This window comes from Alosa sapidissima, chromosome 10 (assembly GCF_018492685.1).
Source record: "Alosa sapidissima isolate fAloSap1 chromosome 10, fAloSap1.pri, whole genome shotgun sequence".
Taxonomy (NCBI): domain Eukaryota; kingdom Metazoa; phylum Chordata; class Actinopteri; order Clupeiformes; family Clupeidae; genus Alosa; species Alosa sapidissima.
This window is the reverse complement of record NC_055966.1, coordinates 24,375,034-24,394,000: the sequence shown is the minus strand read 5'-3', so window position 1 is coordinate 24,394,000 and position 18,967 is coordinate 24,375,034. Positions and strand designations below refer to the sequence as shown.

At 42.1% G+C, this 18,967-nt stretch overlaps 1 protein-coding gene across 2 annotated transcripts in view; it reads right to left on the bottom strand.

Annotated features, from left to right (window-relative positions):
- Window positions 1-1,051: 1,051 nt before the first annotated feature.
- Window positions 1,052-18,967, bottom strand: part of iqgap3 (IQ motif containing GTPase activating protein 3) — a 24,011-nt gene continuing 6,095 nt past the window's right edge. For both annotated transcript variants that reach the window (XM_042106863.1, XM_042106864.1), the window contains exons 15-38: window positions 18,770-18,933; window positions 18,573-18,663; window positions 18,002-18,169; window positions 17,427-17,569; window positions 16,966-17,136; window positions 16,325-16,408; window positions 16,134-16,205; window positions 15,942-16,011; window positions 15,614-15,822; window positions 15,187-15,339; window positions 14,249-14,412; window positions 13,801-14,025; window positions 13,342-13,482; window positions 13,067-13,151; window positions 11,951-12,183; window positions 11,563-11,695; window positions 11,120-11,222; window positions 10,765-10,912; window positions 10,439-10,526; window positions 8,399-8,611; window positions 7,526-7,692; window positions 3,340-3,468; window positions 2,994-3,102; window positions 1,052-2,713 (exon numbers count right to left, since the gene is read on the bottom strand). In XM_042106863.1, the coding sequence (XP_041962797.1) occupies window positions 2,600-2,713; window positions 2,994-3,102; window positions 3,340-3,468; window positions 7,526-7,692; window positions 8,399-8,611; window positions 10,439-10,526; window positions 10,765-10,912; window positions 11,120-11,222; window positions 11,563-11,695; window positions 11,951-12,183; window positions 13,067-13,151; window positions 13,342-13,482; window positions 13,801-14,025; window positions 14,249-14,412; window positions 15,187-15,339; window positions 15,614-15,822; window positions 15,942-16,011; window positions 16,134-16,205; window positions 16,325-16,408; window positions 16,966-17,136; window positions 17,427-17,569; window positions 18,002-18,169; window positions 18,573-18,663; window positions 18,770-18,933 (3,377 nt within the window). In that variant the 3' untranslated portion in view covers window positions 1,052-2,599. The remainder of the gene's footprint in view (window positions 2,714-2,993; window positions 3,103-3,339; window positions 3,469-7,525; window positions 7,693-8,398; window positions 8,612-10,438; window positions 10,527-10,764; window positions 10,913-11,119; window positions 11,223-11,562; window positions 11,696-11,950; window positions 12,184-13,066; window positions 13,152-13,341; window positions 13,483-13,800; window positions 14,026-14,248; window positions 14,413-15,186; window positions 15,340-15,613; window positions 15,823-15,941; window positions 16,012-16,133; window positions 16,206-16,324; window positions 16,409-16,965; window positions 17,137-17,426; window positions 17,570-18,001; window positions 18,170-18,572; window positions 18,664-18,769; window positions 18,934-18,967) is intronic.

Here is an 18,967-nt window from a genome sequence, read left to right as displayed (position 1 = left end):
TGTGGATGCTACAGGAACGTAACAAAGGACTGCAACATGATTTGAGAAAGTGTTAATTCACATCGTTTAGGCCGCAAATAAATCCTCGGTCTCACCTCGCTCGCCTTTACCCCGCAGGTTCCACTAACTTCGGATTCGCTTAGGGATGCTGATACGCTGCAGCTACTTCTAGCGACCAGTCCCCGGCACCGGCAAACGATGCAAAAACGCTGATTGGGTCCCGACAAGCGCTCATCCCCTAGGTTTGTGCTCAGACAGGCAAATTATTGGTCGATGACTGTGTCTGTGACGCTCCCCTATTAAGGTGTATGTTGTTGTCTCGTTCAAAAGGGGAGGGGACATGGAGCAGCTTGATAATAAACACCGATGTGTTGCATTGCATGGCATTTTATCGTTGCTCGCCATTGACCTGTCAGACGCGTATAAACCTCTATTCCTAGTAAAAATGAGTCGAATTTTATAGACTTAATTTAATGATATTGACGATAACGCACCAGATAGATCTCCAGACTCATGTTACAAAATATTTAGCACAATGAAGTTCATTACACGGGATATGTGCCTTGATTGTGGATGACAGAAGTTAGGCTACTTGGAACATTTTAGAAAGTTACGAGTCTAGAGCCACGGACGTAGTCCTTTTAACAAACTACCAAGAGTCTTGGCATAACGTATTCAAGAGCTCTCAGATGTTCAACGTGCCTACAACAGCTTCGAAACAGTGTATCGGCGTATGCATCACACCAAGTGTTGAGATTTCAATACCAGCAATACCGCGCACTCTAGTGTCCATTCTGAGAAATTAACGTAGGCAAAGGTCTAGCTGACTCGGTTTATGATATATAAAGCGGGGTGCATTCTTTATAGCATTCCTAAATCTGTTCCTAGATAATTGTACCTTTCATCCGGGAAGACCCCACCGTTTCCACATGAAGAATGACCTTGACCCATGGTGGTGACCAGTGCAACCTCGAAGACCTGGTAGACTGAATTGCTGGTTAAAATCTTGAGCTCTCCAGGAAGGGAAACTCCAAAAATGAGACAGGAAGCATTTTTAGTTTACTGGCTGAATCATTTAGATATTTATTACATTATAGGACATCAGGGCATGATAAACATGGATCTTTGATGGAAAAAAAATAGAAATTTATGAAGGGTTTTCAAAATGCCCCATCATACCCTGAAGAGATTACATTTAAAAAACAGTATAAAAACATATAAATGTTATGTTCCTTGAAGTATAATTTGGGTTTCCATACAGTTTGGAAGCAGAAGTACAAGGAAAAGACAACAGCTAAATAACACAGAGATGAAAGAAAAGAACATACAAATCGACATTTAAATGAGAGAGGTGTCTTGGGGAAATTGGATAGGAGAGTAAAGGATAGAAAATATGTACATAATGGCCAATGCAGGTGGTCCAGCAAAGTTGCCATTGTCAGACCACTGGAGTTTCAAAACTTTCTGCGCTGAAAATAATGTGCTTCAAAAATAGAACTGCTTATCAGCCTGAGCAAAGTCTCAAAACAATACATGCTGGAGCCTGTAATTAATGAGGAATCTAGCATGCCACGAGCTGCAATAAAGGCAGACTGGCCGTGGAGAAACTACCTTTCATCGGCAAAAAGACAGCATGAAAAGGCAATAGGGGGCCTCGCACAATGGGGCACATAACTCAGCCAGCCATTTGATCTGCCACTATTCTAAAAACGTCTTATTCATGTACCGAACAGCAAACTTTACTAAAATTTTTTGACATTCTAAGAACTGTCTATGCTACCTGTCTATACAGCTAGTTCAAGGACGGGCAATTTCTTTTAGTTGCTGAAGGCCATTTTGGCAGACCGCTGTGGGTTTGGAAGTTACCTCGGTGCCATGGTGTCTGCCTGAGTTACAAGGCCACCGTGAGTAAAATGGGAGCTGCCGGGTGACACAGGACCTCTGATTGTAAGCATAATACGAGCTGTCTGGAGTGTTCTATTTAAGTGTGCACCATAAATAATGCATGAGGTGCTGGTCAGAGCTTTAAAATGGAGGCCAAACGAATGACGACACAATCACACTGAAAGCATCAACGCAGGCATCATATATATGATTAAATACTGTATATAAAGGGGCATTGACATTAATGTATTATAAACAAAAACAAGTGGGCAGTAAAAAACAGTTACTGATTTCCCTTTCAAGTGTTAAAATCAACTTCGTAAAACGATTTCTCAGGAGTTGTCATTCTCAGGAGTTGTCATAGCATACAATACAAGTGATATAAAGTGATACAATTTCTTTGCATCCCTGTTGGCTAGGCTTAAATGATAGTGGCGAGAGTGTATGTACCTGTTAAACTGGCCATCTATAATAGGCAGAGGTTGGACCAGCAAGTACAAAAGCAACTGGAGTTTTAAGATAATAAAAAAAAAAAAAAAAAAAAGATGGAAGAACAAGTATAAAATATGCTCCCTACATAAGTGAATGCCTCTGCGATAGTTATAAAGTCATATTGTGCCAATATCTAAATAGACTGTGTCGGTTATGGAGTAGTAAAACATGGTAGTGTTTGTGCAGTCATTACATCAACCAATCATGGTGACAGCACCTTGGCTCACTTCTTAAAGAACTTTTTGTTGAGTAGGAAGATGAGCAGATTGACGTTGACTTTGGCCTTGTCAAACATCTTCATCACAGCAACACCCTCATACTGCAGCTGGAGAAGATCCTGGAAAGAACCGGAAATCACAAAGAGAAATTATGCAGAGAGATATAATGCAGATGTCCTGGCTGGACATCTACACTTCTGACCAGAACTACTGACCATATATGGGTAATAGCACAGCTGTAAAATACTTCACTGGTGTAATAAATAATTTTGGCTATATCAAATTATTTTCCACCTCATCACGAACCTACTTCTGGAGGTTATCTACCAATTAGTCACTCCACAGACATCCATGAGCTATAAACCCAACGTCTGTACTGCACCTGTCGTTGTAGCTCACCTGATATTTCAGCGGGAAGCGTTCCATATCCACCCCCATGAAGCGTGCCTTCACCAGGAATGTGCCCCCCTCCTCGCCAGGAACAATGTCAAAGATCACGTTCTTGAACCTGAGCAGAAGAGCAATCGTCAATGCAGCCATTCATTGCACAGTTGTCTGATGCAAGTCAATAACATGTGAAGGATACAAAGAGAAGACTGAATTTTAAAATTTGGATTTAAAATGTCTGGGTGAAACTGGATGAATTGTGTGTGTGTGTGTGTGTGTGTGTGTGTGTGTGTGTGTGTGTGTGTGTGTGTGTGTGTGTGTGTGTGTGTGTGTGGGGGGGGTTTGAAACTGGTCGTACTGGGTGACGGGCAGGTCCTCGATCTCCAGCAGCACACCCTTCTCATGTAGACGTGCGGCGGTGTAGGTGAGAGCCGGCTGCTTGCTCTTCTTCCCCTTGCTGTCTGCAGCCTTCTTCCCATTCACCTTTCTGAAGGCAGAGAAAAGGAGGTGTGGTATGAGAGAGAGAGAGAGAGAGAGAGAGAGAGAGAGAGAGAGAGAAATTATTTACTTACAATATGGCCATGTATGGGTACCATGTGACTGCCTATGTATCTTTATTTTAAAAAGCAAATGAGAATTTGTAATCATATTAGCATCCCGATCCGTGTGCCAATTTGTGCATGGTTTGGAGTTAAAAGGCTTTCAGTTGATTCATTCATCTCTCTGTGTTTTTTTTCTGTGGTTGCAGCTCATCAAGGGAGAAATGCACTATTAATTGAAATTTGTCACCAATCAGCCAAGGCATTTGACATTCTGTTTTTGTCAGCCAACTCAGACAATTTTGCAGACACAGTAGTCCAGGCAATCTGTGAGAAAAAAAAAAAAACACCCAACCCAAAACTAATTGCAACAGATATTATTTTTGTTGTATTGAGTTCATGAAACCTTCCCATATCACATACCAAAAGTCCATGAAAATCCAAGTGGTGGAACATTGTCAAAATTGGAATTATTTGTGCATTGGTCAATGGCGAAAAGCTGCACCTTTGGCAGTTTTATTGAACTTTCATAGTACAGGGGATATGTGAAAATTAGGTCAAATTCTTTCATAAAGGCATGAAACTTGGTGAACTTGTACAGTTTGGAGCCCTGAGCATTTTCAGATATAATAGAACATATATAACCATTATCAAAAAACCCTAATGGTCGCCGTGGCAACCATTAAATGTTCCACTATAACTGAATTACGCCTATATTCTTCATTATATCTCCTGAAACAAACATGGTATCTCAGAACAAGTGATGCCTACAGGGATGAGCAGTATTTATTACATGTATTCCATATTTCAAATACAAAATATATTGTATATTCGTAATTTGTATTTGACTGGGTTGAAAAAAAACGGCTTCGTATTTTGTATCAAAATACTTTATAGGTATGTATTTTTGTAGTTTAAAATACTGACAAATATTTTTGGTAAAATCAATACTTTTGGTGATGTGATGACATCATAACTGACTTGGGCTGACTTAGAAATTTGCCCACATTTGTGATAATATTGAGATTCAGGAAGATGATCAAGTACAAGTTAGTTCAGACCATCATCTGGTCATATATCATGCTTACTTGAAATTATGATGGCCATAGGGCCTGATGCTATGTCAAGTACTCTGAATAGACTTCTTTGTACACTCTAAGAAGTGTTTTAGAAAGAACTTCAAAATATGTGTTTATGTTTGTATGCATGTATATATGTATATATTTTCTGTATTTTTTGTATATTTGGTAGAGACTGGTGTAGTGTGGTGAAAAATATTTGTGGATGTCTATTGGTACTTTGGGATGCACCTCTCTGCAGTGGGTGTGCCTTCCAATTAGAACTTGATTGATGTACTATGTGACCCTTTCTACCTAATAAGTATGACGTGTGTCTATCTTGATTCAAGTCTGAAGAAGAGCGTGTAGCTCGAAAACGTTCACTTGGTGAAATTAAAGAAAAAGCAAAACGGGAGCAAGTGTGCGGACATTCAATTTTGTTTTATGATTACAATGGGGAACATAATAATTATAATAAAGATATCAGGAAATACGTCTCACAATGAGTAGTTTCACCATTCACCATCATTTGCAAATTGTTAATACAGCACTCACCGACGCACTTATTCTTACTGTACTCTAATGTGTTTTTTTAAACTGTCCTAAAATTGTGAGAATTGTTCTAAAACTTACTGTTTACCATGTTGTTAGTCGCTTTGGTTAAAAAGCGTCAGCCAAATGTAATGTAATGTAATGTTAATGACAGTTAAAAGTGAATAGGCGAGAGGCACATATGGAGCACATCTGAAGACGCACTGTCACGAGATGTAAGCAACTCCTCTGCAGGATAGATGTCCTTAGGTTTCTAATTCAGTCATTTAAACACTATTGGGGTAAGTGTTGCCTTTTTCAGGCTATTTTGTCAATGGTAACCTATTGTCAGTCAATAGCGTAATTAACTGTGTAACTGTTTTGTGTTGACTATGACACCACGGAGAAGTTAGTTTTACTTTGCCAATGAGTTCAAATAATAGACGAGTGCAGATGCGTTTATAGGCTATACTCTGCTAGGTTTTAAAGCATGGTTTAGTGGAATACCTGTTCCATACGGTCTCGCATGCAAGCAAATTCCTTCAAATGGGCCGCTGACTATCACAATACCGATGCGCTGTTTGAAGTCCAACTGCTTGCTGTTAAAAGGGAATGACCGATGTCACTCTCATTGGTTTAAAGGATGTAACGCCCAAAACACACCCATGACTAACTAAGAAACATAAGATCCACCTTTTTGCGCCAGGTGCCGGACTTTTGAAAACAAAACCACACCCAATGTGGACTGTACAAACACCTAAGCTATTTGCTAGTGACCATGCGTATTAGACAAATATAGCCCTATATCTCAATTACTATTCAGCCCACAGGTGTGAATCTGAGGACAAATGATGGTTAAATTAAACAATAATATGATTTTAAATGTTAACATTGAACATTTTGGAATGCTCTACCTTTTTCAGCGATATATTAAAATCTATGTGTTTTAATACAGAGTAAATGCAATACAGGAATATGTACCATGTCCAAGGCATGGAGGAAGATAATACTTAACTGGTATCATATCTCATCTAGAGGGCATATGCTTTTAGAAAATATATAGTTTAGGGTGTTTAATTTGTCTTCCATAGACTAAATATAGTAGACTAAGTATAGGCTAAAATGTATCCGCTTTACACAAGATTCGCCTATATAGAATATAGGGCAATGTATTGTGCATGGCATGGAGGAAGATGGGACATGTCCTTTTTGGAGTCATATCACTTCTAGAGGTTATATGCTTTTAGAAAATATATAGTTTATGATGTTTAATTTGTTTCCCTTAATAATGCAGGTCAAAATGCATCAGCTGTTCACTTGATTCGCCTATACAGAATAGAGGAGTATGTATTATGCATGGTATGGAGGAAGATGGGACATAAGTTGATTAATGCTATATTTCATGTAGGGCATATGCTTTTAGAATATGTATAATTTTGGTTGTTCTATGATTTTGGTAAAACCATGACCCATGCATAGGCATGCATTTTAATTAATCTTAAACTATATTTATTAGTATAGCATGCACCTTTTGCCAGACGTCACAACAATAGTCACCTCTTTGGAGGCTAGCTGCAGTTATCTGCACCTGTCTGTTGAATCTGGACATGATCATGTCCATCTTCAACTTTGCCTTTACAATTTTCCTTCATTCATTCACTTACATAAACATACTGTGCTGTCTGATTACTTTTTTAGCCAAAATTGTGCAAAGTAAAGAGGCATCATACAGGTCTCTCTGATTGGACAGACAGTCTCAAAAGATCAGTCAACCCGGGTATAAGTCTTGGAAAATGATGGACTGATACTTTCATGTGATATACTGTATATGATTCAGTGACCTCTAAATCAGACCCTAGGCTTTCCTAGGCTGAATAATGCTTAACTATATGTTTGTACAACTTTAACATTGTGGAACACTTAAATGCAAAAACACACTGGCTCTATTTAAAGACTGAACAACCATTTCCATTGATTCAAAGGGCCAAAATAAAAAAAAATAGACACCAATTAGCAACAAACAAGTCTGAAATAAGCCTGAGAAATATACTAACTCTTTGAAAATAAAAGAATGTTCCTCAACAATGCAATATTCTAAAATTCCATGTTAAGTTAGATGGGTTCAGATATTCTTTAGAATGCTTATTTTACAACATTCTTATTACAGTTTTGTCAGTATTTGCTGAAGGATAATGCCTAAAACAACCCTCATTTTAACATATTTCCACCAACTGGATTTTTACTATGGTGTTTAGATCACCAATTGAAATATAAAAATGTGAAAATAAATTCTGTTGCAATTAGTTTTGGGTCAGACCTTACTTTGCCTGGACTACAGAGAAAAACAGAATCCACACACACACACACACACACACACACACACACACACACAGGACATTCAATCATGTTGCCTTACCCGTTCTTGACGGTGAGGTTCTGCAAGCAGGTGGTGATGTACTGGCTGTAGTAGTCCACCTGCTCGCTGTGGAAGGAGCTTTTGCAGTGCAGGCTGTGCAGCGTCTGCTTCAGCTTCACCAGTTCGGCCTGGCGCCGCTGCCGGTACAGCCGCTGATGCCGGATGTCCTGCACCACAGACACAGATGTGGCTCGTTACCGGCGTCGACTCACCGCCACCACCTCGTTTGCTTGAGCTCCGATTCAATTATGTAACGACTAATTATTATGCTATGGGAGATATCCTGCTGTAAGCCCTTTTATTGGACTGATTATCTGCGTAATCTGTGCAAATGGCAAATAAACCTGAATACAGTCAATTTAACAGATCGTGGTAAAACGGGGTTGCTAAGGCAGGGCGGTTAATGCTGCAGGGCCCACACAACAAATGGTTTAAACGAGGCCCTAAAGCCGTCAAATGAATCGGAGTGAGATTCCTGAGTAGGAAATAACATTTCATAACACATAGCTTGGAAGTGGAATGAGTATGCTTGTCCTTAGCAAACAGTACCTAAAGATTTGCAGATGCACACAAGGTTTGTAGAAAGGTTAAGTTGAGTACGGCACAATATGGAATGTTCTTGTTAAGGATGCAGTGTCTTATGATAGCTGAAATGAGTGCCTTAAGGTAATGGAAACTGTTCTATAAGAAACAGCAAGGCGTCTTCACATCAACTGATACTCTTCTGATGGTGGTTGTGAAGTCACTTATTAAAAGGGCAGAGGTCAAACTAAATCTATTCTAATTCAACCTATTCTGTTAAACTTGGCCCTTGGAGACGCTGCTGCCCCAACTCCTCCGAGGTTCAGCCCCAGCATTCCTCAGTGCGCGTACCTTAGCGATGAGCTGCAGGATCTGGTTCTCAGAGTCGGGGGGTGTCAGAACGCCGAGTGCCTCCAGCCTGCGCAGGCTGCGCTGGATCTTCCTCTTCTTCTCCTCCAGGGACAGGTTGCCGTCGGCGACGAGGGACTGGTTGCGTTTCATCTTCTCAGGGGTGCGAGCGTCCCTCTGGGCCCGCCGGTGCATCATCCAGCCGTGCTGCGCCTCCTGAGGACACAGGGACACAGGAGCTGGTACCATGGAGCCCTCACTCCACACAAGCGGCTACACTCACACATCATCCGAGTGGCCCGTGAGGCCCTTTCTTGTTCTGTTCTGTCCCTCTGGTTTTATGCTTGCACTCAATCAATACCTTTAATGTGAGATGTTATCTCTCCCATTTACAACTTTAAAAAAGGTTTGCCTATCTCATATTGTACTGCGCAAATTAATTATTTATTCACTAAATACACTATGGATGTAGTAAGAGTAAAGTGTATACAGTATATTTATTCACTATAATGTATATTTTACATAATGCATATAAGTATAGTATATCAGTTATATTCTATTATACAACAATTGGGTTCTATGGAACTATTTATTTGTTTCTGATTGGCCGAGAGACGTTCCATGAGTTGGAATATCCCTGGACATTTCAACTCAGACTTTGCACAGATTTGACACAATGTTCTCATCCCAGCTCTCCACTATTTTAAGCAATGGGTTACTCCTTAGCAAACCATAACGAAACAGTGCTTCACCACATCTGTGGATTAAGCCACACAGTCAACTCAATGTAAGTAAGATAAACGAGGATGCTAATTGTTCTCAGCATTGCCAGCATTGTGTAGGGCCTATAATATGATTGTCACTTGGAAGAGACTTGTAGATAACTAACGTTAGCATAGTTAGCTAACCGCTGCTAACGTGCTAGCATCGTGTCAGAAAAACATATGGGGCTCTGCACAGTAGTGTAACATTTATTCACCATAAATTAATAAAGTTGAGTGGTTCTGCAATGTAGGCCATGTTTCCGTTTTTTTTGCAGTACCATGTCCCTTACATGACATGGCCCAGTGTCCTTGGAACATGCATGCAGCAAAGCTAGATATGAATGTGATTTCAGCCCGACTTTCAACATTTCTTTCAAGAAGACACGTAAACCAAAGACCCGTAACGAGGGATCTGGAACATAGACATAATATACATAGACGCTGCATTGGCTGCTGGAAACAAGAAATGCGGCCGCCATCTTGGACCGGTCATACTCCTCATTGCGTTGCAGCAGAAAACACAAGATGACAGCACTGTGCAGCATGTTCCTGCTCAAATCGGCGGACCATACTCGGGGGATTTACTTTTCACAAGTAAGATTTAACATTACCGTACTATTGGTTGTATTTTGTATTTTCGAACAATGTGGCCTGTATCATAGCTACATGTATGACCTTTGCAGCAAAAAAAACCGCGTGAAAATCTGTTCGGTATTCAGTGAGATATGATTAATTAAGTGTGCTGACAGCTCATTGCACCGGCCAAACAGATTACACTGAGTGGAGTGGATGACCGGTCCAAGATGGCGGCTCCAAATCAGTAGGGAGCAGCGGTCGATGCGGCGTCTATGTATATTATGTCTATGATCTGGAATGTTGGTTACCTAGCAACCAAGACGCTGTCTATTGAAAAGGGAACTATTTTTGATGCGTAAAAACGATATCGAAATTAACATGTTTAAACAATAATGGGGTGTTTTCAGATTATTTAGTTTGTGGTAGAATTGTTGTATAAAAGCAATATAGCACTCGTGATCGTGGGATTGGTCATGGATATTCCCACGGCTGTTGTTGCCTGCGCCACTCGGCCTCCGGCCTCGTGGCTACGGCCGAACGACACCCGTGGGAATATCCATGACCAACCCCACTCTCACTCGTGTTATATTGCTTAATTCTGGTCACCTTTTCTGAAACTACAACTAAACATTTTTCTTTTCTGCGACAATCCTGTCATAATTCGCCGAGAGCAGGTCCCGCAGCGAACAGTGACAGTCGTTACCTGGTCTTTGGAGACTGAAGCTCTCAGCACTTCACTCAGGGTTTCCCCAGGCTGGGTTCGGATCACGTCGATGATCAGCTGCTTGGTGCTGCAGAACAAAGTAGAGCACTCAACTCACACACTGTAACACATCACCATCACAAATTCTTTAAAAATGAATCAGAAAAAGCAATCCTGAGAATTCTTTAAAAAAGAAAACGTTTCAGATGACCTAACCAGTAAAGTTCCTGCACCAGGAGATGGAACGAATGAGTGAAATCAGTTCCAAATAAACCGTACCAGCGGAACTGTCTGTGTGTTAAACAATCTACGGAGCGCAGTCCTACCTAAGGAGAATGCCTTTGGCATCAGGACGGTCATCCGTGCTTTTGAACACGTCGAATTTGCTGGTGAGGGTCAGGGAAACCTCCAGCTTGCTGTACTGGGCCAGGGTCTGCTCCATGTTGGGATCTCCAGCGTTCACCACCCCCTCTCCTATTAACACATACACATTTCAAAACAAGCTTTAAAACCCAACCCAGCACCATAACAAATAATTTACAAAGAAATATACAACAAAACAAATAGCAATACATTCAACTAAAAAAAAAAAAAAAAAAAAAACACAACACATTGCACTTTTGATTGATCATTCTGAAGTTAAAAGTTGAGTTGAAGTGGAGTTAAAGTGTGGGAACTGACCAATGATGGCCTGAACAGAGGGCACCTTCCCAACGTCTCTGAGCAGCTCCAGCAGAGGGTCAGAAGGGTCCTGGCACAGCGAGTCCTTGTGCTCTAGAAGCAGCTACACAAGACAACACAACAACATTAGGCACATTAACCACCAACAGTATGTTCAATTATTTATAGATCAAGCATTTATTCAAATATTTACAAAATGCTGACTGCATTGAAAGCTTTTTATCTGTGTTAACAAAAGCAGACCGAAAACAAAATAATTCATTAGATAAAAATTCTCAAGCTGTTTGGAAGCAGTTAGCCTACTTTTTGATAGATAGTATAGTTCTTTAAACTACCATTTCCTGCAGTTAGTTCTTATCAGAGGCCACTGATCCAGAAGAAAAAAAAGTGAGACCTTGTGGGTTCTTAGCAGAGGCTACTGATCCAGAAAAAAAAGGTGAGACCTTGTGGGTGTTGAGGAGTTCGCTGATGGAGATGTAGATGAGTGGCTTGTTGAGGATCACCATCTCGGAGTACTCGTCGATGCTGAAGCGCTCGCCCGGTTCTGGCACATCACAGGCCGCTTTCAGGTACTTCCTGTAGGCAAGAGAACAAGACATTTTCAGTTATTCAGCAATTTCAGATATTCATCCATCCCCCCTCTCCACACATTTTAATGTTCAATATCAGCAAAAAATTCATTCAATATAAAGGATATAATTCAATATTTAGTTATCTGCTAAAATTCAGATATTAGAAGGGAATTCAAACACACACAAAAAACAACTACTGAAAATGCAGTAAACAACATGAACAGAAAAACAAACAGAAGATCAAAGCCGTAGCACTGACCTGAACTTGGCGTGAGTGGTGGTGATGTAGTCGTTCAGGGCGCGCAGATGGGAGCTGTCGCCATGGAAATGCTTGAGGGCGGCAGCCTGCTGCAACACGCGGGCGATGGAGCCAAGCGTGCGCCGCTGGTCCGGCAGCAGGGCGGAGCCTGCCGAGAACTCCACCACGTCGAAGCCGTCCGGCGCCACCACCGCTGGGTTCATGTAGCGGTAGTACACCAGGTTCCCCACAATCTGGACAAACAGGCCGACAGTCAGGGGGAACAAAAACACCGAAAATTATATAGGAAGTCTTTTTTTATCTGCTGAAGGAACGATTTCTAATTAAGACTAAACCGTTTCAATATTTTACCAAACTCAACTTAATGCACTTCAGTGAAGTAGAAACAGGCACCCCTTTACTCTAGGTAAATAATAAAACTTAAGAGTTACAGTCAACTAAGGTAGTATGTTGTATTAGGGCTGGGCGATATATCGATATAAAAGATTTATCGATATATTTTAAAATGCGATATGGAATTAGACCATATCGCATATATCGATATAGTTCAAATTTGCGCCGTGATCCTTGCTCCACGCAAGCCGCTGACCGGAGCTCTCTGCACTGCTCCCCTCTCTGCACTCCTGTGAAACTGCACGCTACTTTTCTCATATAAATATATTTATTTCAGAAAAAGATTGGCCTATTTTATTTTATAGGCTATTTTTATTTAAGATTTTTATTTTTTATTTAAATGTGCACCTTACGGAGCTTTGATTTCAAAAAAGGCACTCCAGTTTTATGTTTAGATTTTATTGTTATTTGAGTAGTGAGTTTTCAATAAAACTACTCATATTTGACTGAACATTTCATTTTACAGCTCTAATTTTGCAGAAAAAATATCGGGATATATATCATATATCGATATTCGACCTAAATATATCGGGATATGACTTTTGGTTCATATCGCCCAGCCCTATGTTGTATGTAGTAGGTAGGTATCCAGAACAGAATTTCACATGTTGATAAGAAACGCTCACAGAAGCCAGTATGATACCCAGATATGTACAAGTGTTTGTACCTGTATGTATATAACAGCCAGTGAAAAAATGCTTGATGCTAAAAACTCCTGCTAACCTTATAAAGATCCTCCTCACTGGCCTGAGGAAATTTCTCCTGCAGCGCATCCCTCAGGACTTTGGCAGTGTAGCGCAAGCCATAACTGGACAATGCAGGGGATTGGAGAAGAAAACAGAACATGTCTTGGACATTACAGACAGAGAGTGGACATGTAGAACATAAAAAAAGAATGACAGACAGGTCAGCTAACGAGAGAGTGAGAGTGTGAGTGAGCATCTGAATGACTAATATTAAAAGTTAGAGGTATCAGCTGGAAAGGCCTCTAAACTCACGGTAGCTTGTGCAGGTTACTGGTGATGGCGTTGAGCACGCGGTCGGTGAGGGTCTTGAGGTTGGTGATGGTGATGTCGAGGCGCTGCTGCACCTCCGGGTGACCGAGAGCCTGCTCTGCACTCACCTCATAGGGCAGCATGCTGACAGGGAAGACAGATACAGACACAGGGTCAACCAGGTCAGCTTCAACGCCCATGGCTCAAAAGATGAACCCCCAGAAACTGCATTAATAAACAATTGCTAACTAGTGTGTACAATTGGCAACTAGAGTGAACACCTGTGACGTCATGGCTTTATGAATCTACTTTATGGAGTTATGACACTTTAAAGTGGCATAAACCTGGCCGGCAATTCGCTTGTTGTTTGAGTGGGCTTTAACAGATAACGGGAGAAAAATATTCTTAAATATTCCTAAAATTCCTCAAACCAAATGTGCTTGTCAAGTGCTTCAGACTGACCTCTTGTGGCCAGTCTGGGTCTCTGTCTGGTTGATCCAGGTCTTGTAGATCTCCACGGGGTCGGTGCGGATGCTGAGGGAGCGGTCCTGCAACACCTCCCTGATGGCTGGGCCCAGGATGTCCTGCAGGGCGTTCTGGCCGCGGGCGTGCCGGTAGAAGCTGACCAGCATCTTGATGACGGTGGGGTTTCCAGTCACCACCTCCTGAGGCTGGTCCACCTTCACTCTATGGGAAAAGAGGTTGAGAGAGAGAGAGAGATCACTAACTGAGAGGTGATTTCATGATCATAGAAGAAAGAAAGGTGATGGTTATTAATTGAAATCCATACGTGGAGTTTCCAATACCAATACATGGAAATATATGATTGAAGACACCATTTCAAAAAGGTATTAGTATTTTCCATTTGTTGTGTTACAGTGTGTGAGAGTGTGTGTGTGTGGTCCCTCACTTGATCTCGTGGCGCAGGGCAGTGGTGAAGAGCTGGAGCAGGAGGTAAGCCTCTCTACAGTCCGATCCGTAGTTGAAGAGGGTGAAGATGACCGCCTCCATGAAGCTGGTCGACTTGTTCTGGGGCATCAGAAAGATCAGTTGCGCCAGGTATTGGGGCTGCGTCTGCCAGGGGAGACCACACACACACACACGGTTAGCTAGGTTTCAAATGTATTGTAAATGCATTCTGTTACACATAGGGATGTAACAGTATGAAAATTTAACCTCACGGTTATAGTGACCAAAATGATCACGGTTTTCGGTATTATCACGGTATTTCTAAAAGTGTGTTCAATATGTTCAGAAAGCACTGATAGGCCTACACAAGCTGAAATAGTTTCAAAAAGTGTCCTGTTCACTCTTTTCTTCATGTTTAAGCTATATGCTTATAGCTTAACTTACCCTAACATAACTTGCAGTTTGCTATTTCTGTTATTTGGATCCAATGAGTGAGACCAAAGTAAGTGTTCTAAATAAAACTTTAGGCTACTGTATTCTCCTGACAACGTGAGTAGAATGGATTTAATGTGGACGCGAACATAAAAAGACGCAGAGTGGCTACATGATACAGTGCACATTTTGTGGTGAAAATATTCCGCCTTTTAAAATCCAGGGTAGCCTAATCCGAATTGTAGTTAAAACCATCAATTAGACAACAGAATCAGCAGGGTACCAGTTTTATTTCATTGTACCAGGCCTACTGTATGTCAAAAGCAGGCTCGGATGTAGCTGGAAAGGATTAAACACACTGTTTCCACACCGCGGTAATCAACCGTGATAATCATATTTGAAAAGAAAACGGTAATTGTTATCGTCAACATTTTTATCGCGGTTTACCATTATACCGGTAATCGTTACATCCCTAGTTACACAGCTTAGAGAAGCCCAGGAGCTCACCTGGAGCAGGTAGAAGAGGTGCTGGTAGGCCTCCAGCTTCTCCCTGTTCTCTTTGCTCAGAGACTTCAGGCCCTTGTGCTTGTTGAGGTCCATCATGTCTGCCAGCTGCTCTTTGTTCTTCTTGGTCAGCTTCTTGCAGTGGGACACCACCTCCTGTTCTCATGTAAACCACCTTAGTTCAGATCTGCTCTTAGCTAATATGTAATACTACAAAACAAAATATTCACGAGTATACCATTGCAGGAATAATTTGAGCTTAATTTATCCAGTACGTAAAACTAAGTAAAATGCAGTAAACCACCTTAGATCAGATCTACTCATATCTTAGCAGGGAAAAAAAATACATGATGCTGTGTGCCTATGAGCATCTAAAGCTACAAAAAAAACCTTCACATGTGTACCATTGAAAACCCCAGGAGCTCCTCACCTGCAGGGTGACCCTATTGCGGACAAGCAGGCCGATCTTCAGGTCCATGATGTCCAGGTCGGTCTCCAGCTGCTGGTTGGAGCGGATGGTGCGCACCACCTCCTCCCGCTGGCGCAGCAGCTCCCCCTCCTGGCGGATGTCGTTATCGCCCAGCTCCAGCAAGTGGGCAAACTTGCGCACCACAGACAAGGAAGGGGTGGTGGAGTGGACTAAAAATGAGAAGAGACAACGAGAAGATATTATTTATACTAACAGTAAGATGTGGCTTAAAACAGGCACTGACTAAGACTTAGTAACCAACACAATGGTTTAGTGACTTGTGACATACCCAGCATCCTGTACTCCTCACGAGCCTTGTTGGCTCTGACAAAGGCCTGGATCCTTATGATGGCACCAACCTGAAGAGTTGAGAAAACATTTAAAGATAGATATTTATATCTGTAATAAATGTCAACATATTCTTTGTTAAAATTAAATATTGTGACAAAATTATAATGTTAAACTCATCTGTGTGACTTACATGTCTCCTATAATACCTCATCCGGGCCAGATACTTCCTGCGGGCCAGCCACATTTTTACAGTGGCTTGGATCTGAAGACCAGGAAGTGACATTAAAACAAGTTAAACAAAAAAAAAAAAAAAAATCAGTTAACAAACTACGATTTAGGTATAATAATAATTCAGAAAAGGAATCGTTCAGAAGCCCTCACCTTGACAATAGCCCTCCAGTTGCGGTAGAGATACTGCAGCCTCTCTTTATAGGCCCTTTGCTGAAGGAACCTTCTCCAGTGAGACTAAGAACACAGTCAATATATTTATCAATACATAAACAAACAGCATTATAGAAGCTGTAAAAAGGCCTGGTATAGTCCCGTGGCGTGAGACGAGAATTGCGTCACCAATGCAGCATGCAGGGGGTGTCGTGTGCCACACAACAATTGTGACCCCGCATCAATGACGCACGTCTTTGACGTGCACAAATGTCTACGGAGGAGTATACCACTTCCTTAACGCGGTCTCTATCGCTAATAGTTGATCCCATGTTGTTGGGTGCCCGGCAGCTGAACTATTCAATCCTGCGTTGGATTTTTGAACATCCTGGTTATCACCTTAGAACAACTCCTCACTAATGATCGTGCCAACAACAAAGTTACATCAAATGTGCAGCCTCAACAGTTTGGCCCATATCATTGCCCATATTACAGAAATCCAAGGAAACTATTAAACATATGCGAACTGGAGCATTCACTCAGTAGGCTCGCTTATGAATGCAGTGCCCACCCCTGTATAAGAACCTGAATGTAGACCCTTGCGTGGTGTAAGGTCCAGTTCCCCATCACTGGACGCTTACCTGGATAGTGACGATGGCAGGCAAGTGGGTGTTGAGGAAGTGGAGGCGCTCTGCCAGCTTCCTCCTGACCAGGAAGCCTCGGACTCGAGCCTGCAGCGCCACCACCAGGTGACTGCTGGCCTTCCACTGTGCTTCCCTACTGTGGGCTGAGGTCACACTGTTCAGAATGGCCTGCAGGGGGTAGTAGTGTCACAGTTAGCCATGGAGTGTGGTGCTCAATGTCAACAGCACCATGATGCAAGTTTACATCTAAGCTAATGTATGAATGTCATTCAGAGGACACTGAAACTGAATTTAAATACATAAAGCCAAACAAACAAACAAACAAATAAACGCACATCAATATCATCGTTATCACTCTCCCTAGGCCCATCACCTAAAAGACACTACTGTTTCATTAAAGGTCCTAATAATAGCTCTGTGGAACTGGATCCCGTGCCTAGCAGCAGTGACCGAGTTACCTGGATCTCCTCGTGGGCCAGGAACATGCTGTTGTGCACGAAACCCTGTGGCCTGTCCCAGGTGCCCTCCAGCTTCTGCAGGTGGAAGTAATAGGAGCTGCCATCCTGGATCTTGGTCCGAATCCAAGGGCTTCGGTTATCACCTGAACAGACACACACAGATACACGATCAGTAACCTCTGTCTCAAGGACTCATTCTCTGCAACTCAACACTTACAGAATGACTGACATCAGCTAAATTATGGCATGGCATTCATGGCATGGTTCATGGCATTAACCTGGGAGAGGGGAAATGACTACAGTGGAAAGGTCATGGTTAAACATACTTGCTAACAATATAGTTCAAGTAAATGATGACATGCATTATTGTAATGCGGTTTAGTAATGCTTCAATCTTCATCTAGTCTTTCTATGATAACCATTAAATAATAAAAACAGATTACCGGTAATTCTGATAAATTGAGAGACTCTAGAGTAATTTTCCTGAAACATTCCACCAGGGAATGTAGCAGGGGGATTATCCACAAAAAAGGGCACAGACACTTGTTGTAAAAGAAGAGGAGATGGGCTCTAACCTCCGACGGCTTTGGCACGGAGCAGGGCTGTGAGCTCGGTCTGGTAGGCAGCGGCACATTGGTCCAGCATGCTCCTCAGAGACACCTCAGGTAGCCGGAGCACCCGCAGCGTCTGGGCCGGTTTGCCCTCCTTCACTGCCTGGTTGACCGCTGCCAGGCCCAGGCACACTGGCAGAGCAGAGGGGAGCATTAACACTGAGGGATACCACACAGAATCAGCTGATACCATCACAGGGTTGGATGGGGGCAATTCTACGCAAAACTGTCCATAACGCCAACTAAATACCATTGCATTGTGTTGCCGTTATGGATGTGACAGTTTTGCGCGGAATTGCCCATGGCAAGCGAAAGCAAACTTCAGTGGTACAACTGCACAGTAACAGTTGTTTGACTGATTTGATTGAAAATGTACGATAAATAATATTTAAAAAGGCTTTCAGAGTTTGCACTCGTTGTACAGCAAAACACCTATGTGTAAATAAACAGTTAAGTTTAACTTTTGATCAGACCCAGTGACCCAGTTTAATGAAGAGTAAAATGAGGTGTTCGCATGTGTACAGAGCAGACTCACTTTTTAGAGCTCTGTTAGAGTCCTGATTGGCCAGACGCACCCCATCCTGGATGTCAGCCAACCATAGCTCAGCAGCAGGGTCTCTGCTCATCTGTAATAGGTCAATAGTTGTTTTCAAAACAACTCCACACAGCTGTTAAAACAGCTGGACAAATGTGAAACTTGTGTAGTGTGTATTGTTAATGTAAATACCACACCTCTGCCTTGCGCTTCTTGGCTTTGATCAGAACATCATGATAGCGCCTGGCAGTCCCTGCCTGCACTTCTTCCAGACCACTAGAGGGCAGCAAGAGCGCAGCCAAAGTCTTCTGTGGGTCGCTGCGGCACAGGGCCTGGTTAATGATGCCGATGGTCAGGATCTCTGTTGCCAGAAGGAAACAGAAAGAAGTGCATTA